The sequence below is a fragment of the Excalfactoria chinensis genome, chromosome 10, assembly GCF_039878825.1.
Source record: "Excalfactoria chinensis isolate bCotChi1 chromosome 10, bCotChi1.hap2, whole genome shotgun sequence".
NCBI classification, from domain to species: domain Eukaryota; kingdom Metazoa; phylum Chordata; class Aves; order Galliformes; family Phasianidae; genus Excalfactoria; species Excalfactoria chinensis.
The window spans coordinates 10,974,450-11,002,122 of record NC_092834.1 but is presented as its reverse complement, the minus strand read 5'-3'; the positions used below and the strand labels follow the sequence as shown (position 1 = coordinate 11,002,122).

The 27,673-nt window shown below is 45.7% G+C and overlaps 1 protein-coding gene across 5 annotated transcripts; it reads right to left on the bottom strand.

The window, feature by feature from the left end:
* Positions 1–27,392, bottom strand: MAPK6 (mitogen-activated protein kinase 6). Of its 5 annotated transcripts, none has more exons than XM_072345975.1 (6): positions 27,152–27,392; positions 6,346–7,556; positions 5,440–5,584; positions 2,958–3,122; positions 2,037–2,238; positions 1–1,428 (listed from the first exon to the last, which is right to left on the bottom strand). In XM_072345975.1, the coding sequence occupies exons 2-6, from the start codon at positions 6,898–6,900 to the stop codon at positions 330–332; spliced, it is 2,166 nt and encodes a 721-aa protein (XP_072202076.1). In that variant the 5' UTR covers positions 6,901–7,556; positions 27,152–27,392; the 3' UTR covers positions 1–329. The 5 variants fall into 5 exon arrangements, with proteins under 5 accessions (XP_072202076.1, XP_072202075.1, XP_072202071.1 ...); XM_072345974.1 differs by lacking the exon at positions 27,152–27,392 and adding an exon at positions 26,449–26,653; XM_072345970.1 differs by lacking the exon at positions 27,152–27,392 and adding an exon at positions 12,330–12,479.
* Positions 27,393–27,673: the final 281 nt, after the last annotated feature.

Genomic DNA, 27,673 nt, shown 5'->3' with positions numbered 1-27,673 from the left:
TTTTTTTTTCCTGCAAAACATGGACACCGTTTTACTGAGAGAATGGTTTTGTTTCTTTACTTGGTTTAGTGCACTTTTTGTTACCTCCTGCATTTTGCATTATTTTGCTCTATTCTTTAACTCTGTGTGCAAACGACATGCCAGTTTAAAAACAAAGCTAACTGATGTATAGAAAGGAATTCTGGATCGTAAAAACAATGGTAAACAGAAAGCTCATGAAATCCATACCAAAATTACACCGTCTGATTCAAGTAAAAAAATTACTTACACTAGTAATAAAAAAAGACAAACACAGCTCATGGATATAAAAGAAATGTCTGCTGAGTGTTTTAATTTAGGTGTTTCAGAATGCTGCTGTACGTTTTGTGGGGGATCTGGGGAGATGATTTCATAGCGGAAGGCGTTAGCGTGGCCTGTATGGATTTCAGTGGCGAACCAACGGGGCTATGAAACTGAGGAATACCTATAGCCTCAAGCTGCTTGTTGAACAGGAGTTCTCCACTGTTACTGAGAAAGCTCTCCCCTCTCTCCTTCTCCCCAAGCTTCCCCTCTTCTACTGGCTCAGGTTCTAGCATTTCAGCATCTTCTTTCTTACTAAAAAATTTGTCCAAATAACTGGTGTAAGTATTTTCTTTTTCAACTTGTTCATCTTTCCTCACCTCACAACAGAACTGGTCTATGAGGAAGCACTCCTCCCCGTTACTTACAAACTGACTGTCCCAAGAAGTTTGGTACAGAGCTCCTAACTGTGCCAAGTTAGCCATTCCCTTCTCCTGCTTCTCTCTGCTTACCGACTTCGATATTAATCCTTTCGACTCCATCTGAGACACCGAGCTATTCAAGTCATTTAATTTATCAACGTCAGTAGGCTCGTGTTGTAAACTAAGCTGAATGGTTTCTGCTATAAATGAATCAAAGTCAAATCCTTGATTCTTCTCCCTTTCTTTTTCAACAAGTTGCTGTGATGCTTCCTCAAGCGCTATCTGGGCTTTCACCAATCCATTCTTTTCACATTTAGACTTGCCTTTCTTATCAGACTTTTCTTTGCTCTGTTCCTTCCAGTTTGAAAGATCTATAATAAGCTTGGGCTCATAGTAATGGTTAACTTCACTGTCTCGCCAAACTAAATTATCTAGGTATGAAGATGACCTCATTTTGTAATTACAAGTGTGACTACATTCCAGATCACAGTATTTGTTTTCGTGGTGATCTGAATACTGCCAGCAAGGCTCAGTAGAGAAGTGGGTGTCAAAAGCAGGATCCTCCAGATACTTTTCACGATCTCCATCCAAATATTTGCGAGGATCTACTTGCACTTCTTCCTCATCAGTAACATCAGAAAGAGCCCTTGGATCACGCTGAACTTCATCAGCTTCATAGTTATTATGAATAGGCCAGTCATGGTCTGAAAACTGACTTTCATGGTATCTGCAAAACAATTTCCTAAGCGTTAGCAGCTAAGAACAGTCTTCTAGCTCCCAAGACAGAGACAGTTACATTTAGCAGTTCCCTCACAGAATAACAATTCAACAGAGATGACAGAAGTTTCTCGTTAATCAAATCAGGTACCTCTTCCAGGCTGTTTGTCATACTGTTGTTTGTTTTTTAAATTTAATCTGGCATAAAGCAATCCTCATATGCACATCGGAAAGATTCAAATCCAGAATTATGTACAACAGCTCACTCCATCTACAGAGCTCTTCGGTAAAGTGTAACGCGCTTCTAATACCGCTACCGTAATTCTCTTTATTGCTGTATGTACCGAGCACTGGATGAGAGCAATCTACACAAGTGAAAACATGGAGGGGGGAGGGAAAAGAAACTAAACAGTAATGGAGAAATTGAACTTTAGATTTTAGGTTCCCAAACATATCTCAGGAATATATAAGTGTACCCACGTCAGCCTTATGAGTCATAAGCCCAATGATTCTTTCTTGAGAAACAAGTAGAAAAGGAAACAATGCCCAAGAAGCAACATGACTTCAAATAGGAAACAATTCAGTCATGCTACACGCCACAGTAAGTAACAAATTTACCTTTCCCAATTATAAATATGGCTGTGACTTTCATCCATCAGCAGAATATCATCAACCTCGTCTTCAATGTGAAAAGGATGACTTGAAATAGGCTCATCCGTTGGAAAGGAATAAATGCTCATGTAAGGATGGGACAAAGCTTCTTCTGCTGTCAATCGATCCATGGGACTAAATGTCAGAATTTGCTCTAGAAAGTCCAGTGCTGCAGAGTAAAAGATATTTAAAAGGAGAAAAAGGACATCTCAGACATCTCGAATTGAAGATCATGGAGTAATGCTCAGCTCTGGAGGTGTGCGTCTGCTTAGAAAGCACAGCTCACTAACTGTGAGGTATCTATTACTACCACTTCACTGCCAAAACAACCCCCCCGAACTACCATTTGGCAACCACAGCAAACAGAAGAGTAGAGGTCAGTCCTAGGATCTACACTAATTTAGCCTAACACGGGAAAAAAAAAAGAAATACTACAAGACAGAATGCTTCCAATGGAATCAATACCCACCAACTGTCATGAAACACTGCTGTCAGTAACAAAGCTCAAAACAGATTGTTTTGGGGACTTAAGGAAAAAAAAGCAAAACACAAACCAACATTTGTGAGAGTAAATCGACTCAATCCCAACATTCCTTTATATTTAGAACGCTAGCATCTCAAAATAGAGCAGTTCTGTCAGTCTCCCAGCATTAGCAGGTCCAGCACAGATGCATAATTCTACTCCCAACATGACCAAGTAGCTATCATATATCAAACTGTGGTGTTGTTTTTTACTTTATTACAGCAGAGGACAATCCATCACAGAATACAGACTCTTCCACCTGAAACTTCCCTGTAACACTTACAGATGTGCACTGCTATGGTGATCACCGCTATTCTATGATTTTTTTTTTTAATTATAAGAAATATTTCTTTGGAATTACTTACCTTCAGGACTGATGCCTGGAAGCAACTGAGTTAAAGGTTTGTGTGGCTCAGTCATATCATTTCTAATGTAAACTGGAATTACATTGAGAAGCTCCTGACGGTCCTCCTCATGTACAACAGGAATTGATTCTAGAATCAACTGCATCTGTTCAAGTTCATGCGCACCTGAAGACCAAGAGAAGACACGCGCTGTCATTTCTCCTTCAAGCACTTCCACTCCTGTATACAGGGCTATTTGCATGCCACTGCTTCCCTCCTTTCCCAAAGAGCTCAGGGCAATCAGAGATACTGACACGTCTCAATAAATACAGAAACAGGCTGCACCATCTCAAGATCTACATGCTGTTGGTTTGCTCCAGTGGTCTGCATGTCCAGCCTGCAGTGCACACCCTGCCATGCATTTTTACCAGGTTGAGTAAAGAAAAGCCAAGTCACTGAAGAGAAAGTGACTAAGCCCTACAATCCCCAGCTGAGTCAGCACCACCTCACATCAACATCCCTAATCAATTCCTAATACAACCCAGCAGACTGCCCATAATTTGCTGCAAATAGAATTCTACTCTACTATTACTTCATGTCCATTCCACGCTAAAATTAATCAGCTTTATTCACCCCCGTCTAGGTGGGATTAACATTCTAAAATAGTTATTAAGAGAAAAAAATAAAAGTCAACGGTATTTGAAACAGCTACTGGACTCCTCAGCCATGACACTGCGTCTCCCCCCCACCCCAGGTGTTCAGGGCCCATCCTTCTTCCTGTTCCCTTTAGCTTTCTAGAAAGCAAGATGCTGAGGGGATGATTCAGGAGAAGGCAAGAAGTTACAGACTGATCAAAACAAGCCCTCCAAACAACTTGGTAAAATAACTTGATTCAGAGTCTCAGGACAGGTTAAGTGGCATGTCTCCAAACATGGTCACTTTCCAAATGCATGACTTTACAAAGTCCATTTATCTTCAAATCAGAAAACACAGGCAGTGCTAAATTAATCAGAAGGGCACAGCTGTATCTAAATAACTTTTTTTTCTAATGTGTTTGTGCAGTGCAACTGGGGTACATAAGTAAGACTTTAGTTATTAAGACCAAGTTAAAAAAGCCTAAATCAAGGCTTACTTTGGCAAATATTAATGCAATTCAAGGGAAGAAAGCAAAACAAACAGCTCAAGTGCTACTGGTGGCACTGCACGGCAACTGCAGTCCGTCTGTGCCAATGCCAAAATCCAGGCTTTCTCCCATGATTTGCTGTTTTTCAGTAGGAGTACTTGGGGCAAAGCAATCTAATATCTCTCTTATAAGTTGGGAGCATTACTCCAGTAATTATTAGCTCGGTGTTAGCAACTCTGTGTAATCTAAGAAAATCCTCCTTGTCCATTATTCACTGACTAATGTAAAATTCTGATTTCAGGGTGACAGTATTCCTTTAATAGTACTTAATGAGAAAAAACCTTCATTATCTTGGTGTATAAAGGTAAGAATTACTGCAGAGGTTCTAGTCCACACGTATCTAGGAGGAATGTGACTTTTGAACCACAAGCTCAAATCTTTGAGGGTTTTATCTATACAACCCCAGTAAGCTGAGCCAGCAGGAGCCAAGTGCAACAGAACAGCTGCTGTTGAAGGCCCAGAGGCCACACAAAAATCAGCATTTCAGGGGACTGCTCTTGATTAGCACATCCGCTCCACAGACTGAATCCCCATCAGCAGGGGGAGCACACGAAGTCATCTCAACAGTGCAAACAGCACTCCAGGTTCACCTGAGAAGAGTCCTGTCTGTGCACTGAACTAAATCAATACCTCCATCAGGAAGGCTATCCAGAGATTTGTCTCAAAAAAGCACTTCTCATCCTAACTAAAGCACCCCATGAAACTAGAGCGCTGCTCTATCCATCAGGATGTTACGTGTCTCCTTGGTATGCTACACTGCATTTCAAAACCCTCGAGTCCTGCTTATACCACTGGAACACAAGAACATCTGAAGATTACCAAAGCCGGCAATTTTCTCAGGTGAAAATTGGGTACACTGAAACAGGAAAAAAATCAGGAAAAAAAAGGAGGGGGGGGGAAAACAGTCCACTCTTTCACCATTTAAAATACAAAGAAGCAAGATGCAATTAGGTTGCCTAAATTGAGAAATACTTATGAATGCGATACTCGGACCATTCACAACCCTTAACACTCCTGCAAATGTCAACGCATGGAACACGTGTTTAGAACACTTCTTCTACAGCCAATAAACAGAGCTTAACCAAACCACAGGAAGATTTACCACGTGTGTGCTCACTAAGTTAAACTCTGCTATTGATTGAAATACACAACTAAGGCACAGAAACACATCGATTTACAGCACAACTGTATAATAATACAGCATTATCCTGACATCTGGAGAGAATTGATACTAACCAGGAGAACAAACCCTTCCTTAGGAATATCACCAGGCAATACTGTTCCTTTTAGGAACACAAACAATATTTTTCTTCTGCTTACCTGCAAAGAGGGTTTTCCCAGTCAGCATTTCAGCAAAGATGCAACCTGCAGCCCACATGTCAATGGCTTTAGTGTAGTTGTTAGGAGAAAGTAAAAGCCGGGGTGATCTGTACCATTTAGTTACCAATCCTTCAGAAAGATGGCCCTGACAAACACAGAAAAACAGACAAAGAAAATGCTTAATTCTTAAAAAAGAGGTGCGTTTTTAATTACTTTCTTTCCTTATGTTTCAATGCAATGCTTGAAGATTTTGGTCTTGTGGTCTCAGGAATAGTTCTAAGTCACGTACTACCTTTTAAAATGAACAGCACCATCTTTATGAACCAACACCAGACAAGCGTGATTCCACTTATTAATCAGACACTACAATAAAACTTTGTAATTCCCAGGTGCCAAATAAATGCAGACAAAATAATTAACTCTCTGAGGAGACATCAGCTGAACCAGGAACGCAGCATCTCTGAATAAATCCCAGGAAACTGGCCACACATACACTATGCATGTACCATTCATAATCTTACCTAAGGCTTACTCTTATGCCTCTACATGATGCTCTTGAAAAATCCCAAGTTCGGTATTCACAGTTAAAAATAACCTGCTTTTCTTGAATATATCTAATTATGCTTTATTTTATGCTGCAGTAATTGTTAATTGCCCCTATTTGAGATAAAAGATGTCACCTAGAGACCTGTTTCATTTGATTTGCAAGTACTTCATGTCTACTGTGCGTACGACCCCTAATCTGATATCCCACTGCTAAAGAAGCTTTCTACAGACTGGATTTTACACTAAGTACCTCAACGAGAACCAGCAATTTTATTTAATTCTGCAAGAGGGAAGAAAGATACTATTTTAAGGAGGCACGGTTGTCGGCATATCACTTAAATATTTCCACTCTCCACATACCTTGTGGGAATAATGAGGATCCATGATTCGTGCAAGACCAAAGTCCCCAATCTTCAGCACCAAGTCTTCGGTATTAATGAAAAGGTTAGCTGGTTTGAGATCTCTATGCAGAACATTTGCAGAGTGGATATACTTGAGCCCACGTAGCAGCTGGTACATGAAAAGTCTGGCATGATCTTCCAGTAAAGGGCCTTGCTCTAGCAGATTAGCCAGATCCGTCTCCATGTATTCCTGGACAATGTAAACACAGTTCAGCTCTGTCAGGGAGCCCACATCATCTGTTAACTGGCTTCCACTAGGACCAAGGATTTCAAATACTTTGACAATGTTATCGTGGTCAAGTCTTCTAATAATTTTGATCTCACGTAGAGCATGTTTAACACTCTGGGGATCCGTAAGGACAATTTTCTTGACAGCCACTCTCTTGTCACAGTCATTGTCGACAGCAGAAAAAACTAAGCCATTTCCACCACAGCCCAGTGGTTTTAAGTCCATATACCGAGAGCCCAGATCAAAACCATGAATGTTCATGAGACTTTCAAATTTCTCTGCCATTTTAAAATTCTTTACGTTTTCTTTTTCCTCAGACTACTAAGCTTCTGTAAACACACGGAGACACTTCCACTGGAATCTGAAGGAAAGGTCTTACGGAAAGGGAGAAGAAACACTTGGCTTCGACTGCAAGATGGTTTCTTGACACTCTCATTTCATTGTGAGCCAGCCAGGCCTGTTGTGTCCCCTTGAATTTAGAGCCCGTCAGCTCTAGAACTCAAACCGAGCATAAGATAGAAAGATTGCAGCATTCATAGTTCAAGAAAGGTGCAGCATTTCTGCAGACATTAAAGAAAATACTCACAAGAAACTCAAACGGAATGAAATGACATACTATGCACTCAGCTCTACTGTGCTAAACTGGTTAACATTTAACAAAAATGTGAATAAATATGCACATAATAGGCTTCTATTAACATCCTCCTCCTCACAGTGCAGATACATTCAGTGTTGGACTGGTCCTGAGCAGCGTCATTCTACGGTGCTGGTAAGCACTATTTTTTACTTCTTCCTTCTTTTTCCTCTCCTTTGTTTACAGTCTGGTTAAACAGGAAACTGGCAGCTCTTGATTTACAAAAGATGCCTTCTGTTAATGATCAGGTGGCTCCAGCTCACCACAATCACAATCAAAGCTACCATCCATCTTACTCCGTGGCAACCTGAAAAGAAGACAAAGAGAGATCAGTATTCCAGCACATACAGAAGCCTTCTTCCTCCCCCATCTCCTAAAGCTGTCCTTGATATACAGCTTAGTTTTCATTCACAAAACGCCGGGTCACCACTAAAGCTGAGCTACTAGAAGTGACATACCCTTTTCATACTTCTTGCAGAAAGGAACTGGCAATAATCACCAGACCATCACTTCTAAACACGCGTAGCAAAAGTTTGTATACATAACCTAGTGAAAACATAGGGCACGTCAATGGAAAATCTTCCAGAGTTTAAGAAAGGAAGCACCACACAGAACCTGGAATTCTCCATGACAGCTGTTAGACACAAGTCAGCAACAATAAATATCCTGTACCTCAGCCACCACATTTTGAAGTCATTCTTTCCACTCTGTTTAAAGCCAGAATAGTGAAGTGCCCAGTTTTGACTGAATTCCAGACATTCACCACCATAAACCCTTGTGACTTTGCACGAAGCTTACTCAGAGCCCTGTTCTACCTCTGCAGGTTGATTGCTGCTGGAATCACAAGGACACCTCCTAGATATTACATAAATTACAGTTTACCAACTACCTCCACATTTAGTCATGCTAGATTACAGAAAGAAAGAAATCACAAGGACAGCATTTCACATAACAACCAATACAGTCTCCGTTTCCTCTAATGTACGGGCACTTTCAGACATCATTAATTTCTCTAATAGCCTAATAAATGCAATTACTAGTTATGAAAACAAAAGTAGCAATTTTCTCGGTAGGTTCCCCTGTCTGCAGCAGCAGAACGCTGTTATGAAGACCACATTAGATTCCTGCAGAATATCCCCACTGTTCCTTCCAGAAGCTCAGACACCACAAAACAAGAGTCAGAAAGCACACCCTGCACAGCAAGGCAAGCTTTGGCCAGTTCCACTCGGATGCTCTTCCCCAAGGACCAGAGTGACAGCAAGACACAGGATGTCCCAGCTTCAATCTAAACATAGTTTATCACTGAACACATCTGAGCTCTTCAGCCAGCCATCTCTGCAAACATAAAGGTTCTCCAAGCTATCCTAGTATTTAGAATCAGCAGCTTAAAGGGAGAGCATTCCTGCACTTAATATTTCAGTGAAACAACCAGGAATAAGCAGAACAAGTTTCCATACTCCTAGCAGCACAGCAGCTGACAATTTAATATCAGCAACAGCCTCCTAATTCGCTAATCAGTATTGCATGAAGAAATAATACAAAAGGCAGACTGGCAAACAGAAACAAGAGTGCTGCAAAGCCCTCTGGACCACCACTCACTCCTGCAGCACAAGGCTGCCCTATAAAGAGATAAGCAGATACCCTACACGTGCAGCACACTAAGCCTCCCCCTGCACCCAGGTGTGCGCACCCAGGACAGCCTGCAGCAAGGAGGAAGGCAAGGAAACAAGTCACCCTCTGCTGGCTTTGTTGTCTGAATTGACATTACCGAGTGCAGTGCTCCTATACCAAAAAGCATTAAGCTTTGCTGCCCAGCCTCTTGGTTTTTATTTTTTTAAATAAAAGCCTAAAAATATTTTCTCCTCTGCATGCACCAGTTTCAGGCTCACTCGCATTGAGCTGCTGCCTGCTGACGAACTAGTTCACTTTAGTCATTTTCCCTTCCAATCCTCATATCCCACAAACTGTCATAGAAATCCTTTGCTGGAGCTCCCGCACATCACATCTCACACTTACCCCAGGTCCAAGCCGCTACCCCAGCACCCTCAGCTGCATTGTGTTTTATACCCATAGGGCCATCTCATACAGTTTTACTCTCCCCTTCTAATTAAGCCTATTGTTTCACATCACTGATGTCTTCAACATTCAGCAGCACACGGCTGGGTTGCAGCAGTTGTGTAATGCATCTGGAACCTCCACTTCAGCTGGTTCCACTGAAGAACACGGAAAATAATTCAAACAAGAACTGACCCACCAGCAGCAGGGAGCAGCACTGCAGGGCTCTTCACTAACCCAGCTGCTACCCCAAACACCACGAAAGCAGCAGCACCAGAAGAGGATGACATTACAGCTTGCCTCCTGGAGAGCAGAGCTATGTCCCAGTTGCTCACCCAGCTGGGGGTCCCAATGGTTTCACTCTGAAACCCCCCAAATGATACTCTTTCAATCACCAGCTTCCACTGTACCCTTCCACTACATAACCTCTAATTAAGACCTTTTCAGAAGGATCTTAAGACCTTTTCAGAAGGATCATCACCACTCTAAGAATCAGAGCAACTTAGCCAAGGAAGCAAGCATCTGCTGATGACACCAGCAACCTGCTGCAGCCTTCAGTCTGACCCCATCCTGCTACCAGCGCCCTCCGAGCAAGCAGCCTGCTCCCAAAGCCCAGCCAGCACTTGGACCAGGAGGAAATGCTGGGAATCAGACCCCCAAACAGAGACAGTGCCTCACGGGGCAAGGATGAGGACAAGCAGAGACTGTCAGAGCAGAAACAGCCCCCGCAAAAACCAGCCTGCTTTAAAGCAACCCAAATTAGGATTCAGTAATTTAAGAGTGATCTTTTATCATATCTTAACGAATAGCAGGTGTGCAGCAGGTTCATGCAGACCCATGCCTGAACCAAAAAACACATTTCTGCACTACGGTCCCTACTTCAGCCCACCCCCCTCTCACAAGCAGCACTACAGCCGTGCTGTGCTTTGCCCTTCCTGCTGCCCCACACAGCCCCAGGGCTCTGCTTGGGGTTGGAAACACTGCTCGTGGTTCCCCATCTAGTTAATGGCAAACAGACACCTCACCAGCAGTTCTGCGACCAGATGTGGGTAGGAGCGACAGAAAATAAAGTTAACCCTAAACTTCCTTTCACTCAAACTGAAATAATAACTGAAGGATAATCCAGATTAAATCACGACTTTTTAAAAGCCAAAATAAGGTCAAAATAACAACTTTTCTTCAGAGCTAATTTTAACTTCAGAGAAATTAGGGTTTGTTTTTCCAGGCTCTCATGCTTAAAGATCAACACCGACACACTCAGTGCATTTTCAGTTTCGCTGTCAGCCAGAACCACCAGCCCCCAAGCACCTGTCTGGAAAACAAGCAGTAAATAAAGAACCCGATCACCCCTTCCTCGGTCACGTAACAAACCTAAATCCAAAAGGTCCGTCACACACGGCAGCGCATTACAGACAGGGGTTAATCACCCTGATTTGTGCCCAGCAGGCCGTTCACTCGGACCCCGATGGCTCTGCTTACATCATCCCTCACCTTTCCAAGAGCACCTTTTAGAAATGATTATTATTACTACTTTTTTTTCCTGTCCCTTCCCCCACAGCTCTCCCAGCAGACTGCAGCTCACCCCACTATGCAAGCCCAACTCCGTGCTCAACCTGAGCACAGGGCTCTCCTGCCGCATTCAGGAAACAGGATGTGCACTACGACACGGGCAAGTACGAGAGGTTTACTTTATCTGAAATCCAAACAGGACGGAAAGAGGCAAGATACGAGTCAAATTAATCACATGCAAACCGCATAACGATCAAATCATTACTCACAACAGAAAGCCCAGGAATGACTAACGGCGCGTTATACAACCTGCTAAGTGCTATCTTCTGACTACAAAAATACAGGGCAGCAGCGTTGTTTCGGAGCAGCCACGTTGCAGTCAGTAGGCAGTGAGTCATCGCCAGCTCAGAACCGCTGCTCGCTGCCTCCCACCGCTCCCGGAGCGCCAGCGACCGCTGCTGGGTCACAAGGAGGAGATGGAGGAGCCACGGAGCCCGGTGAGCAACGCTGGGATGGCAGCGCAGCCCTCCCTATGGCCGACTGGATAGGAGCTGCCGCTGCTCCTTACCGCTGCTGAAGAATCGTAACGTCTGCCCGGCTACAGCCTCAGCACAGGGCTGGGCGAGATGCAGAGCTCCCAGTCCCCGTGCTGGCTGCGTGAAACACTTACTGGCCCCTGCTACCAAACCAGAACTTGCCTCAACTTTAAGCCACTGCTTTCTGGAACGCACAACTGGTTTATAAACACTCGGCGCTATCACAATGTTTAGATAGGCACGCACAGATATACGCCCTCTGACAATGGTGCTTACAACAACGCACACCGGGCACATGACGGCAGACAATGACCGCTCCTTCCCCCGGGACACGATTACCTCAGCGTCCCGCCGGCCACAAACGGCACCGAGTTCCGCACAGAACGAGCGCTCAGCAGAAGCGCGTTCCGCTCCGTTCCGTTCCGCTCGGCGCTGCCCCGGGGCGGAGTGCGGCCCTCAGCTCCGTGCACAGCCGCCCGGCAGTCCCGCAGCGGCCGCCGACGCGGTGCGGCCAAACTTCCGCCGACTTCACGAGGCCGGGCCCGCTAGAGGCCCCGCTCGGACGTCCGGCCGCCTCCCGCCGGCCGCATCCTTCCCCGGGGTCAAACGCACGCCGCGCACCCGCCAACGAACCGAGGGGGGAACTCGGCGCGAGGCCCGGCCCGGCCCTACCTTCAAACGCCCTTCAGGCCGCGCCGCGCTGCCCCCCGGCCCGGCGGAGGGAGCCCCGCGCCCCGCCAGGGAGGCGCCGCGGCGGCCGTTCCCGGGGCGCAGCGCAGCGCGGCCCGCCTCCCCGCCGCCCCCGCTCCGCCGCCGCAGTGCGCAGGGCCGCGCCGGGCGAGAGGAGCGGAGCGGGCCGGGCAGGGGGCGCCGCGGCGGGAGGGAACAAAGCGCCTTTGTGCGGAGGGCCGGGCCGCGCGGGCGGTCGCCGAGCCCCGCGTCCTGCCCCGCCTTCCCCCGAACCCCCCGACCGCACTCACGGGCCTCCCCAGGCTCATCGGGCGCTGTCGCTGCTCACACGGCCGGGCCCCGCGGCCCCGACACCGGCTCCCGCCCGGCGCCCTCCCGCCTCGCCGCAGTCGCCACCGCCGCAGCCGCCGCCATGTAACCCGGCGCGGAGGGCAGGCGGGGGCGGGGACGGCGGCGGCTCCGCCTCGGCCGGGCGGGGCCAGGCCTGCGGGGTCCCGGAGCGGGGATGGCCCGGCCCCCGGAGCCGTTCGCGGCGCTCGTCCCCGCGGCTCGGGTGGCCGGTCGGGGTCTTTTAGGGACCGCCGGCGCGGGGCCGAGCGCTGCGCTCCTGCTTCCGTCAGAGGCTCGCAAACGTAGTCGGCGCCCTGTTGATACCGTCTGAGCTCCAGTTAGCAGTTGCCCCTTCCTCCTCCGGCGCGGTCTCTGCTCCGTCCTAACGCCGCCGTCACTCCGCCACTTGTGCGTTTGCCCCGGGAGCGTGTCGCTGGGTGAGGCCCAGGGGTCGGTTCAGACACCACAGACTTAAGGCACGGATCCGGGCGGCGCACACGGCTCCCTGCTCGGGTGTGCCGGCCTTCAGTGCTGGCTCCGTGCAGCCGGCACAGGAAGCAGAGGCGGCAGGCCCAGCTTCAGCAGCAGCGGTTATCTGGGCTGGTGGCCTTAGGCCCTGCACCAGCGTCCTGATGCTCAGTGCCTGCGTGGTGGAGGAGCCCATGCAGGAAGGAGGGCAGAGCGGCTCTCCTGCCCTGAAGAGAATGGCTCCACTCCCGTTTTCTGTGGTCTCTGTGTCACTGGGGCCCTGAATGTTTTTCCCACAAGTACCTGCAAGCTGCTTCCCACAGCTCTCGCTCCAGCAGTCATTCACTCTCTACTCTCTTCGCTTGCAATTACATCCCTCTTAACTGGATGTAGGCACAGGCAGTAAAACTCTACTTTTTCCTCTAAATCACAACGAGTACAACAGAATAAAGCGAAATAATTCCATCCTTAAATGTTTTCCCCACGAGACTTCTCTGCGGACATCTTGGTGCAAGATGAGATGTTCTCAGGCTTAGAAAGATGCAGGAAAATCACAGTGCTGCATGCAGCAGAAGGAAAGCTGAGGTTCCACAGAGGGAGTTTCAGCACAGCTCTGGGGCGTTCCCCAGGTCCCACACAGCCCTGTCAGCGCGCGATGACTCAAAAGAAGATAGAACAATTAATGCTCATTTTTACTGTTTCAACCGATTATTTCTGGCTTGAGATAGTACAGAAGTTGCTCACAGTGCACAGGGCTCTGTGCCTCCCTCCTCTGCTACCCACACAGCAGCGTCCTATTGACCCTGGCAGTTGTAAATCACGGAACTTGATTTTTTGTTAAGTGTGTCACCATATCGCACCAACTCGTAAACAATAAAAGTCTTGGCAGAGACGGGTGCAGGAAGAATCAGCACTGCTCTAAAGAGTAAGTGAGAAAGGGAAGAATGGAAAGGCCGGTTCCATGACACAAAGGACTGCAGGAGGGGAACTGGCACAGCCCCACCGGTACTGCCCGGTGCACAGGCATGCCTGCTCGCTAGCCAGCTGCTCCCCTCTTACTGAGAGCAGTGAAGAGGTGACTAGGCCATTTGCTAACTTGGTGCTGGACAAATAGCTTACACACAGATGCCAGTAGCCAAAGGGCTGCTGTTCATGACGATATTTGGTAATTTATAGGCGGCCGGCTATGCTGCCAGCGGTGGACAAAAGTCAGAAACAGAGTGGCATCTAACTGCCAGGCAGAACAGCGCTGGAGGACTGCAGGACTGGCTGCTACAGAGGCCTGTATTTAAATACAGTCTATAAAAAACTGCAAGAGTGCATACTTGGAAGAGGTGATGTTAGGACAGCGCTCATAGCCAAGCCACAAAGGAAAATTTATTTGCATTAAAAGGAGAGATTTGGGACACGCACACAAAAAAAGCAGGAGCAGCAGTGGCTTAAGTGTCTGAAAGCCAAAGCTATTTACTTAATTAAAGAATCCTTCCACCCATACAAAGTATTCTCATTATGGGAGACAAAAAAATCAAGCTGATCCTTGGGCACTGCAGCAGGAAAAAAGATATACTACAGCCTTGCAACAGCAGCTGGAGACCCTATCACGGTACTACACTGTTTGCCAACACCCACACTGTCACGTCAGGTGGAAAAGTCATACAACTGTGGAGTTTGCTGCACAGCAGCCCAGGACATTTGTGAAGGCGTGCAGCAAACACAGTGAGCTACAGGCTCACTCCCAAATCTTGTGTAGCCCAGATGTATCACTATTCTTCTGGGTTCCTAATCAATGAATCAAGATCTCTCCCCCCCCTCCCCCCTCAAGTTATTCTCTGCCATTCTAAGAACACAATCTGTGCGTAAACGTAGTGAATGAGATTCTCCTATCTTGGGGAAGTGTTGCTCTGCAATTTTTAGCTATCTAATCAGCCTAATTGCTAATCCATACCTGGATTTTTGATAGCTTATTAATTAGCTATAAATTCCTGCACTGAATTGCTTCCCCGCTCCCCTAAGAACACAATTACATTGCTTGTAGATGATATGTTATACGATACCGTTCTATTCAAAAACATTTGCAGATATTAGCTGCAGAGTAAGAAAAGAATTGGTCTTAGAAGGCCATAAAGCCCAGCAATTAAAAACTAATTAGAACTGAAACAATGAGTCTTTTATTAGATCCAAGTTCAAAAAGATCAAACAGTAAATTCCAGGGTACTATTTCAGTCCAAGTGTGAATCACTACTTGTGGCATAAAAGGGAATCAAGCGTTTTTTTTTAGCAGCCACACCCATTAAGATTGGCAATGGAAGAAAGATTATGAGGAGCACGAAAAGGTTGCCCAAGGTGACTTGGCAGCTCCAAGCTTTTGTCTCAGTTTTTCTGTGGGAAATCACTGCTTCCTGGGCCTCTCCTCATCTCAGCTACCTCACACCAAGCAGACTCTGCTCCCAGTGAAGATGAAGGTGTTTTGGTGACACTGGCAGCCCAGTGAGGTTGCAAACCCCTTCCTTGCTCTGCCAGCATACACTTACAGTGCTGGCATTCAACACAGAAGTCCAGGTACAACTGAGCTTCACTGGAAAGTTAGACTGCACCTTTCCATACTGGATGTAGGTTTTTCTTTTCCTTTATTATTTTACACAAACACATTTTTCTGATGCACGCTCTCTGAGTTCACTGACACCATTCTTTTCACACCAACGTGATCAGCAAGTAATCACATACAAATCACCATCTTACACGTTCTTTTTAACCAGACTTTGGTGTCAGAGCCCTTTCAGAGTTACACTCTGCTAGGCAATAGCCAAAGCTACTGCTGCACAGACAGCACACCATCACCTCGTGCACTCACTGGGTAGAACTGAGTTTGCTGGAGCAAAGTTTGTATCCATCTACAGTATGACAAGGAAAAAAAGATACAAGAACATTAGAGGAGTGAGAAGAAAGGAAAAAGGCAAACCCTAAGGTCTTCATCGCCCTGTGAAACAACGGGAAAATGGAAAAGACTGTTGACAAAGAGACCAATTCAAAGCAAAGGCAGCAATGAACAAAGGGCAAACGAAGGTGGAAAAAGGAAGTCACTCACAGAAAATGTTTAACTTTGAGGTTAGAAATAAATGGTGCTGTGACATACTTTGGAAATTCTGTGATTCTGCAGGAAAAAAAAAGTCATTAAAAACTTACAACTGAACTGAATTCTTCCCCCTTGGTAGATGACCAGCAATCTAGGACAATACAGTACGCCTTAACTGCATGCAGAGTCCCCTCTTAATAGCTTGCATTTATTTTAAGACAGGCAGTTCCATTGCCTACATTTTCTGTGTCTTTACCAACACTCAGCACACGGACAGAGGAGCTGCCTAAAGCAGCAGCTGGTGAAGCCATGGCAGTACTGGGAGAAGAGGAAACCATAGAACATGAGCCAACTTATAGCTGGGTCAGCACTGAAAGCAGCCTCACTGTGTGAGATTCACTTGGCAAAGCAGGAGCTCTTCCAGATATTGGGACCTTTTATTTTCATTCCTTGCTATCTAATCTTGCATAGAGGTTAGATGTTACTATTTCATGCACAGAATAGTAATCACATAGAAAAATTTACCAGGGTGGGCAATGAAGGCAGGAGACCAAAGCATGTATTAGGTTTGAGCGCATCTTACTGATGCAGCATGTTCCTGCCTGGCTGCTCCAAGTGACCTGAGTTTCTTCTGACTCCCCAGCACAGGACACGGGAGGGGTGCTGTAGCCATGTGCAGATCCTGTCAGTGGATGAATCTACAGCTGGAAAATACTCTCAGAAAGAGGAATAGGACTGTTGTGGTAATGCAAGGCATAGGATGAAGTGGAAACAAGAAGCACCAAATGTTGGGGTCTATTTTCAGCTCTTCAGAACAAGGGAATTCTGTGTGTGACAGTCCTCCCCCATTCAGTCCTGCTTCCTCTGACTGCACTACGGTCCTGCTCTGATCCCAGCATCCAAAGCCTCAAGCAAAGCTCTTTAGAGAACATCAGCCTGCAGAAGTGGCACCAAGCTAGTTGTCAGGGGCATCTCTGCACTACTATCCTGGCACAACTCTGTACCGGTCCTTGCAGCCTCAGTACAGCTAGTGCGGTAAGGAAGCATATCACTGCAGAGATGTTGTTTAAATATCAGTAATACCTTGGTCACTCCAAAGTGGAGAGATGCCCTGGAAATACATTGGGATAGTGTCAGCAAAACCTGTTTTTGTATAGCTACCTGAAAATATGTTGGCACTTCAGCACACGTTATAAGGGCCCGATGATGGATTTACCTAGAACAATCATATTTCACTACAGAGCTACTGCATTTCGTATTAGAACTATACACATTTTCATGCAGAACTACTCCAGTTAGTTCCTATAGAACAGTAACCCTTCCTACTTGCAGCTTTTTGCAGCATTTTAATTGCTATTGCATTACAGAGATGAAGTGTCTGTTGTATGACTGTAAATACAGCTGGTATTGCAGTGCTTGTCACTGACAGAGAAAAAATTATCCAACTAACATTTGCTAACATGTTCGCTAGCACCAGAATCCTCTTGAAATACATTTACAGGGGGCAAAGCTCAATACAAACACACGTGCAGCAGCTGATACACTTCTTTCAGCCTGAGGCTGTGCAACTTTTACATATCAAATAGCAACAAATGTTATCTGCAGGCTCGTAAGGGGAGGAGCAGTGAGCAAGCTGAGGCATTTCAAACACTTTCCGAGATTACTTTGCAATAAACTGCACATGGGCTGGCTCACAGCCAGGAGGAAATCTTTGTGAGCAATCAGGAGGAGATGTGGTGCTGCCACGAGACGTTTGGGGCTGGAAAAACATTGCTAACTGGTTGTGCTGAAGGAGTCTTAGACCACTGCTGCCACTCAGACACGGCCCCTGCAGAGCCCTGCATGGCTGGGTTACGGGCTCGAATCCAGCCTAGGTCACCTGTGTCACTGTGCAGAGCACAGTGCAATAGGGTGAAACCAGTTGGACTTCGAGTTGCATGGAGTACCTTTGGAACTAATTCACAGCCCATCAGGCAGGAACCATCCTCCATTCACTTTGCCCTGCATACCATACTGCCTGTACCCAGAGCTCGGGATGCAACAGAGGATGGTGAAAGGCCAGCAGGTGAGAAGCACCGTGGGGCCAGGGCAGTTGGGCAGCAGGTGGGAGTGCTGCTGCTCGGGGTGTGTGTCAGCCATGGCCAACACTTATTCAGGATTCCTGAAATAGCAGAGCAAGCCTGCTTGGAAGCACACTGCTTCTCCCAGCACCTCCTACAGCCACCATCAGCCTCCTACCCCCACCAGCCTCCTGATGCTGGAGAGAGAGCGCAAGTGTCATTAACTGTGCTAATTACGTTCTCTCATCTTTTTCTTTTCTCTCTTTCTTTTCTTTTTTTTCTTTTTCCCCTTCAGCAGATATCAGAAAAGTAGAACATTTTAACAGAACTTCTGCCGTCCAATTGTATGACACGTACTCAGCACTGCGAAAGGCAGCCTAAGTTGTTTCTGATGTACCTTCAGACATCAAAACTGGAAGATTTTACTTTAATAACAGAGAGCTCTGGAATCAACTCCTCTCTCTCTTCATCCATAACTTTTTTCTCAGTATACATTCCACCACCTATTTCTAAAGGTTTCCAGTGTAACTATATGAGATACTTTGTTTCCCCACTTTCTCCAACCCCATTAAATCTCAACTTTCATTATGATTTTCAAAGATACTTCAAGCCTTTTTCAACAGTTTTGAGACACTTGCTGGGAGGGAATGCATTTCCAAACGATTTGTTTTATCATGAAAACTGAGTTTTGCCTGGATGCCACGATCAGCAGACGTTTTATAAATAGCTTTGGACAGGAAATGATGTAAAGTATCAGTCCACTCCACAGAGGGCAACTGCCTGTAGTGCCCGGGAAAGAGAGACTTGCACTTTTGACTACTGCACAGGAAAAAAACAACCCACAACAAAACCCCAAAACAACTGCAGAGAAGCATCATTTATGCAGAGGGTTTCAGGTTTGTGTAGCACAAGATCTCTACCCTCCATATTACAGCTCCAGCAAAAAAAGTATTTGCTTGCAACTACACTACAGTGAAAACCAGGACAATTAAATTTTCCTTTGAAGAGGAAAAACTGAGCAGAATTGTCTAAACTCGCTTTGTCTTTTACTAATAAGGTGGAGCTTTCTGCTCCTGACATGCTCTAAATGCCAGCAGGCATTGGAGATTCTCCAGACTGTGGCTGGTGCCAAACACCAGGATCATCTTCTTACCCTGGCATTTACCATCAGCTTCAGCAAAGTCTCTTCCAATTCAAACTGCTTTAAATGGGCTCTAATAATAGCTGCTTAGAAGTTCATCTTTATCTATTCATTTGATCCTAATAACTATCTGTTCCTCTTCGCAATATTAGTACAGATTGGATAAGCAATTCACTGTCTCATTTCGTTTACGAAGGTAAAACTCAACCACATACCCCCATATAGTTGCAACAGGGGTAAAGTCCACAGTAGTATTCTCAATGGGCTGAAGTTCAGCACGTTAACTGCAGCTTTCCCGCAGTGCTCCCTACCAAGGCGCATCTCTTCCCATCACCAGCGAGCCCTGCTCATCCCATTCCTCACCACGCTTTCACACCACCGCTGACTGACAGTGTTCTATGTACAGCAGGCTACAAGTGTTAGTGAGACACAGTGACCTACCCGACAGATGTGCCTGCTGAGTCTCTCAGTGCTGAGAGCAGCACGGCTGCAGCATGCAGAAGAGCTGTCTTTCTTTGGTGGGTCATCAAGCACTCAAGGTGCATTTGCACAGAGCTCCTCTGCCTGGCAGCATCCCCACAGCCACTCGCAGTGCCATCTCATGCAGGGTCAGCCCCAGGCACAGTAGCATGAGGCCTCTGCTGGTGTTTTTCTTCGACAAAGAGCTAGCATTTGTTCCTTCTGGTGGCCCTGCTTTCAGAAGTGGAGAGTTTCTGCTCACTGTTTGTTACTTATCTGTTCCCACAACAGACAAAGCAGCCTCGAATTGCTTCCTACCTATGACAGGAATACATAATACACAACACATTTCTTAAGCTTCTGAACCAAGTAACTGACTTTACCAGAGCTCTGAATTTATTAAACTCTAAAGAAGAACTTGATTTTTTTTTTTTTTCAACGAAAGCAATGAATCTGACTGAATTTTTGTTATTTTGGAGATATACAGTTATAACCTCTATCAGACAGTATTGAAACTGAACCGTCCCAAACCTTCTCTGTTAAAGGCTGTGCAAACAGAAACAGAATCCGTCTGCCTGTGTACAAATTCCAGGAATAAAAGCAAGTCTACTCGTTAGTGCTGTTCATGCATGGTGTGTGAGCACGAGAGAAAAAGAGTCTGAGAGGATACAGGAGAAGGTGGGCAAAGCTCTCAGCCTCTGCAGAGCTCAATGAGAATGCCAGGGCATGAGATCCAACTGTCCTTAATGATCACCAGCATAAAAAAAAACCTAGAACTATAAACCTGGACCTCATTCTTTTCCGCACTTGGAAAGAAAACCTATATATGCTGTTTGCCTCTTGACCTACAAGAAAATGTATCTACATGCCTATTTATTGAACAGTCTGCTCCACAAAGACACGCTCCTCTTGTAAAGAGCTAATGCAGACTGCTTCACAGAAATATCTCCACAGGACATCACAGTGCTGAGAAATCACTGAGAAGCAGCCCAGTCACATCACATACAATGTTTGGTACAAAGCTGTTAGAACCGAAACTTATGAGACACCACATGTACCTAAAGCTGTATTCTGTGGCAGAATATATTCTGCCCTCATTCTTTGTTTAATGAAACACTGGAGAAACATTTAAGCCTCATCTAAAATCAATTACTGACAGCACTATTTAATAAACAGAAATGTTGCTAACCCTTATCTCAGTATCCTTCTTATTATTTAATCTGGACACTCCCAAAACAAGGCATCTGAGATAATCGAAGAAGGAGAGTTTCAACCTTTGGATCAGCTCTAATTGCAATACTTCATTCTCACGATTGCTGCAATTCAGCAGACCTTGATGTCATAACAGAAATTACATGACTGCTCTTGCTGTCATCCAGGGCAATGTAACTGAGCACATATGGACACTGTGTCTAATGTTCCTGGCAGCTGGCAGTGCCACAAGCCAGGTGAAAGCCCAGTCTCAGTTCCTTTGCACCCATTATCACAGAAGACAGGCACACAAGTCCGTTCATTCCTGTTCAGCTGCAGGAGAATACTTGTGACAAACCAGGCTGCTCAATGTGAGATTACACTTGGTGATCCAAAGCAATGAAGTGTTAGGCTTTAGCCATGGAACAGTGAGAAGACTCTTCTGGTAGTCTGTCTTGAAAGAGCAGCCCAGAGGGACAGAATGCAGCCTACAAAACTCTCATCTTTTCCTCATTATTAAATTCTCCAAAACAGCCTCTCTAAGCTACAAGTTGTCTCAGAAAAGACATACCCTTTATGCCAAGGATGGGTGCAAGTCTCACCCCTTGCCCTCAGAGTCCAACCATCCTGACAGGTCTGGACAAAGAGTCTCCTTTGTGCTGCTCCAACATCCTTCTTCAAGGGCAGCTCCAAGGAAGACCTGACCCTCAGGCTGGCCTGTTACACACACGCTGTCTTCAAAATGCAGTGCAATATTCACTAAAACCAAATTGCTGTTTTCTGCCCCAGCCCAGCAAAGGTTTCAGAATGTCAGCTATTTATTTTTTGCTGTCAGACTACCCAGGCTGGTATTTCCACAGCTGCACGGACTGTCTAAATACTTGAGAAAAAAGAGATTATAATTGTCTGTGATAATACTCCTGTTTAAATAATTTAGGCAATTCATTTACTTGTAGAAAAAAATGATTCAAGGACTATACGTACAATTGGTGTTCAAAGTACTACCCCGAACCCAGTGTTTATCTTCCTTGGTCCGATGATACTTGTTAGTAAACAAGACGGATGTAATCACTGCTAGGAGTAATAGTAAATCAGTGGCAAGGCTCGTACAGGCCACTGTCAAGTTGGAAAACTTCAGCCAAGAACATGCAGTAACTGCTGAAATCAAATGAAAAAGCAGAGCAGTAATTGAAACTTTTGAACCTTTTTACACAGAGGAGCAAGAAAATTTATCTTCCTGATTGCTCTAATGTTTCAGATAGCAGGAGAACATGGGAATATGGCCTTAATGTCAACTAGTAAACTTCTGTGACCTTTCAAGGGAGCTATATCTGCCATGATGATCATGGTAATCAGAACAAGCTCTATCTGCTCTCACATAGGTTGGCTGTGTGAGCAGATACCTCTTTTTGTCTCCACAAGTGCTCAGTGCTTTGCTTCATTCATTGTACAAGACAGATAGTGCTCACCTGATTAGCAGTAATTGGATACCAGGAAAAATAAAATCCATGTACTGCCCTATGTCTTATTCATTGCGTCCTGCCCTGGTCTAAGGACAGAATGAGGGGGGAATTTTTTGCTTTACAGGGCTTAAGGGTTCTGCAAATATCCATTAATTTTATTTCTACAATCTGCAAAGCTACCAGGACATTATCATTTCCCCTTTTGTGATCTGAGTCACAAAGATCAAGGTCACAGTAACCGTTAATAGCAGCCAATTCGAAATTCCTAGAACTTTCAAAGCAATTGGTACTTTATTCTGCCATTCAGGTGTTCAAAGTGGTTGGTACTTCTTTCACCAACTGCAGAACCACAAAGTTCTGAATTTTGAGCATTTGTGGATAATTCTGGGCTTTGTCCAGGTTCTTCCCCCAGCACCAGAACATCCCCATGTAGCTGTGTTTGCACAGCCTCCACACCAGCCCCTTCACCCCCTTTCAGGTGCTCCGCTGACTTCTCCAGCTCTCATTTCCCATTCAATGCCCAGTTGCTATTTGCTTTTCTCCTTTCAAATTCAAGTAAGATTTTTTAAAATATTTTTTCACAAAGTTTTCTCCCCAACCTATTCCTTAAAAATTCCCAACTCATTCAGTCCTCATTTCTGCTTTTAAGCCAACCAGCTGCTTCCAGCTCCTTACCTGCCTTTGAGAGCAGCACATGGGAGGAACGGTCTGCTTACATCACATTAAGGTGCCCCAACCCAGCAAAACCTGCAGCAGCCCACAGATACAGTCATAGGAGAATTCCTGTGCAGAAGTTTTCTCAGCTGGAACACACCCAGTTGTGACAGACCGCTCAGGGAATTTGCCTGCTCCCACATCTATCCAGCCTGCAAAACCTGAGGTCTCCAGTTCATGTACATTAAGAGATTTTCCACAAGGATAAAACACAGCTTTGATTCCTGATTTCAAGAATTCCCTCCTGTTCTGGAACAGGCAAGGGGCTTCTAAAGACTCTCTTTGTTCACCTGTGTTAAAAGTAGGGCAAAATCAATGCTTTCCTCCAGCCCAGTTCTTGTAAAATGACAAAGCAGTTGAGCTAAATTTTCTAGCTCAAGTTCGGACTTGGAAGTGTATCTGGCACAAAACCTTTCTATCCAAAGACTGACTCAGCAGTCAGTCAAGTTGCATCTACCCAAAAAGAGGCAAGTACTCCTCCAGACCGTGGCAATGCAGGAGCTCTGCAGCCTCGCCAGAGCCACGCTGTGCTTTGCCATGCCACTGCCCTAAAGCTGCTCCCCATCACTTCTCCTTGAGGGCAAAGGAACAGATACACAGCTGCTTCTCTGCACCCAGACCCCTTATCAGGCTGCACTGCATTTCTAGGCGGCCTTTTCCTGAAATGCCCTGAGAGCTTGAAAGCCACTAGGCATGCTGAGAAACGAGACCAAAGGAGCAGTGGCAGTGTGGAGGTGTGGAGGCACAGGGAGGCTGTGTGCTGCTGCTGGGGGTATGGAAGGCTCTATTTGATATACCCAATGATTCCCTGTTCCGTAAAAATATTGCACGATTCTATGGACTAATCTCCATTGTTAGCTTCTCCATAACCTCAGCTTTTGGCTGGTTGGAGGGACTGTGCTCAGAGAATAGGAAGAGACAGCAACAAGGCAGCGTTAGCTTGGCTTTCAGGTGGTGACAGAGGCTGTAACTTGTTATTATCTCCACATGACAAGCACTCCAAGACACCCCCACACCAATCCTATTATGAAAAGCTAGATTTCACAAAGCTGTTTTCCAACATGTCATACCCAGGTTTTGTGGCTTCCCCAGACAGTTTCACAAAGATGGGTCACAGTTGAGGAGCATGAGCCGGAGCCTGACCTGGCTGACAGGCCCTTTGCACATCCCCGCTCTCTGGCTTTCATGGAGGCTGATCCACCTGCCTGTCATTTAGCAGCAGGTCTGCTCCTGGGGTCTTTACTGAGTGAGGGACAGGAGATCCCAAAGTGAGACCTGTCCCTCCTGCTGCCCCTGCCCACGTGAGCTGCCCTCTGCCACCCCACATCACCTGAAGAAGGCACACAAGCTGCTTGTGATCCTTCAGCAAAATGCTCCCAGTTACAGCAAGCAGAAGCCTAGGAAATACATCTCCAAATTCACCCTTCTGTTCTTTAAAACCAGCGTTTATTTGTGCTGCAGGTGATGGCAGCCCCCAGTCTACCCTCACTCACTCATGTTTTCCCACGTGCCGAGATGAAGCTTTGACACTCCTCTCCCTCTGCAGAGAGAGCACAGTGTTTATATTTACAGGAACGGAGCTGTGCTTACATAAAGCTTCACACATTGCCAAGCCCAATGTCTGACAGGAAAATCTTCTGTTAAAAATATATTTTTGGTCTTTTCCAGAGATCTAATCTATCTTCTGTGCATTCCTGACCTTCAGAAAGTATTTCCATCTCGCACATTAAGTATAGCAATCCTCTTAACAAGGGAACATTTTGTTAGAGCTTTAAATTGGGTTACGTAAATTATTTGTAGTTCTGACAGCAGGTTTCTCTTCTGTCCACAAGGACGGATGGCTGTTAGGAGATTGCTACAAGGTTCCTTTGCAATCACAGCCAATAATCATCTGAAGGCACTGTTTGGAATGGGATCTTACCTAGGGATACACGCTGAGTTTAATAAGGTATAAAAGCCTTAATAAAGAAGCAGCATATTTGATAAATAATTTGCAGCACAGTAACCTTCACACAAATTAAAGATCGACAACAACTGATGTGAACGGTAAGTTAAAGAAAAAAACATAACAACCTCCGACTCCCATAAACCTTAGGAGGAACAGAACACAGATGGGAAAAAATATCTGTTTATCTATATAGACAGAGAGAGCACACAGCTCCCTGCCAGCCAGCGCTGCCTGGCACCAAGCGCGTCCCAAGCCCTGAGCTTACCCTTGCAGGCTACAGTGGGAATCGAGAGCGGTCAGGACTGGGCGTTTTGCATCCAGTGAAGTACTTGCTCAGAAAGAAAAGAGCACAGAGTAGGAAAGTTATTCAAGAGGTAGCAGCACTACTTTTAGCACTGCATTAGAAGGCTCCGGGACTGAAGAGAGAGATTTTTCAGTACTCTGTTCCCACTCTTCCTTTTCAGCACCTTGTCACCCTCCTGCAGCCACTGTCCCGGCTGACTGGGGCACTGGGCTGACTGGGGCACTGGGCTGACTGGGGCACTGAGTTTCTACCAGTTTCTTCAGGCTTGGGAAAAGAAGGGCACGATTTACAAATGGGGTCACACTCCATTTGTTGTTTGTTTTTTTAAGGTTCCCCATTCAATTTGCGAGCAGCTTTAAAAATAAAAACAACAAATTACACAATATTTTATTCAAGCTGAAAGCGTTTTGTTTGGCTTTAGAACACGGCTCACTTACGGGGAAAAAATTAAAGTGAGGATTTTCAGATCAAAATACGGACATTTCATTTTAAAGTCTCCGTAAGAGTATCTCAGATTTTTCTCCCTAAGTAACAAGAGCAGCGAGTTAAAATTCAAGGAAGTTTGGGCAAGTTTTCATTCAATGTTAAGCATCAGCAATTAGGAAAATCCAGGAAAGCTGCTTTCTACACAGCCCAGCTGGCACTAAGCCCTCCCAGCAGCAGTCCAGGCACCAACAAAACCAGCCACCCTTTCTGCAGCGTGAAGGCACTACAAGAAGTGACACTCGAGATGAGAAAGAGCTCGTGGGTTTGTTAAACCACTCACACACACACACACAAACACAAGAAACATTCTAAAGGTGTTTAGCAGAGGAAGGTCTTTACTCACAGGACTGAACGTTTTCCGATCTCCCTGTGAATACTCCACCTTGGTGTTCCCGATCCTACTGAGATAACCTGTAGTTATGAATTTCTTTCATACCCCCTCCCCTTCTTTGATGCTAAATACTTATTTTCAGCAGTCTTTACAGATTGCCTCCCTATTAATTAGCGGCCTGTCTTATAATGCTTTATCTACAGAGAATGCAATGCGTTAGTACTTCTTGGTACAGTGTTAGTTATTCCTTTGAATTATCTGGAGGCATTAGCTGGCTAAAGTACAATGCTTTCATTTGTAGAACAGACCATCTATCGCTATTTTGGTTATTCTCAAGAGAGAGGTTTTTAAATGTTAGGTAGAAAATTCCTCCTTAATCCTTTATACTTTTCTCTCTAAACATACAAATCTCATAGGAGCATACACAGACATTTAACTTACCATTATTGAAGCTATCTTTTGACTTCCTCAGTATCATTAATATTTAAGCAGAAAGAACAGAGCGAAACAATTATCCTAATGACACCACACCAGAACTAACAAAATGATGTTTAAAAAGTCATACAGAACAAGTGAGAAGGTCGACCAGAAAATGCTAGTCAGGAATAGCCGCGACCTGATGAGGAGGAGGAGGTTATGTTTCTGTGATACGAGCAGTGCACAGCTGTTACTCTAGTAATAATTCATCATATTAATATTTAAATGAGAGGAGGAGGAGGGCATGAGACTGTGTGTGACTCAACAGTCCCTCCCTGTCCTTAAGCAGAAAAATAGGCCACCAATACGGACAGAGCATTAGGAGCCACAGAGTGGGAAGGTTCGTTTTTATTTCCTCTTGAATAAAAGTGGGCAAACTGGTCCCCGAATCGGTCTGCAAACTACGCTGCTTTTACTGCTGAAAGCTGAATTCTGTGTCTGCTTTCAGAAGAAGCCACTGCCTGAAGAACAAACTGACTGGGGAATTAGTGCTCCAGGTCGGCACGTTGTTTCTATGATTTCAGTATATTTCCAGAGAGCTTCGCTTCTTGCAAAGAGCTGCCCGTGGGAGCCTTGCCTGACTCAGGGAACTGAACCGCTGCTGTGCGTTGCCGTTTTTCTACAGACACGGCGATAAAATCCCTCTCTTTAATCAGCACTCACTTACCTCAGGCTTCTGCTCCCACCTCAGCCCAGCAGGGTCTCTCGCACAAGCAGCTTCAGGAAACCGCTGGCACCTGAGGCAGAGCAGGAGCGCCTGCCTGCAGGAGAGGGTGCCGAGAGCTGCAGCGAGCTGCGGGAGGCACAGCAACACCCAGCAACAGCACGGGGCTGCAGGAAACAGCTGATGCAGGCACAACCCAGACAGATGTGGGTGGCATCCCTGGCAGGAGCGACAACCTGGCCACGCTTGGCTGCGTATAGGGTTGCACAACTTCAGTATGAACGCCACCTCTCACATGCTACCCTTTGAGGTGTTGGGTTTCTTTTCAAATTCGGTGTAACTCCTCCTTGTCAGCAGAAAATGGGTTACTATGACACCCCTGGCTGAGCACTGCATTGTTGGCAATACAGATGTATAAAGGTAATAAGCAACCATTTAACCAGGAATACAGACACAAACTCCAGAAATGACGAGGGTGATGTGTAACAAATAGCTTAGAACAAATCCACACAGAGAGATTCAGCT

Bases quoted from the DNA above. Each gene is read 5' to 3' on its own strand.
- MAPK6 (XM_072345975.1), bottom strand. From the start codon at position 6,900: ATGGCAGAGAAATTTGAAAGTCTCATGAACATTCATGGTTTTGATCTG. The intron at 5,585-6,345 runs GTATGTGGAGAG...TGTGTTTGTCAG, and splicing joins ATCCTCATTATTCCCACAAG to GGCCATCTTTCTGAAGGATT. The intron at 1,429-2,036 runs GTAAATTTGTTA...ATTGTTTTGCAG, and splicing joins CATATTTATAATTGGGAAAG to ATACCATGAAAGTCAGTTTT.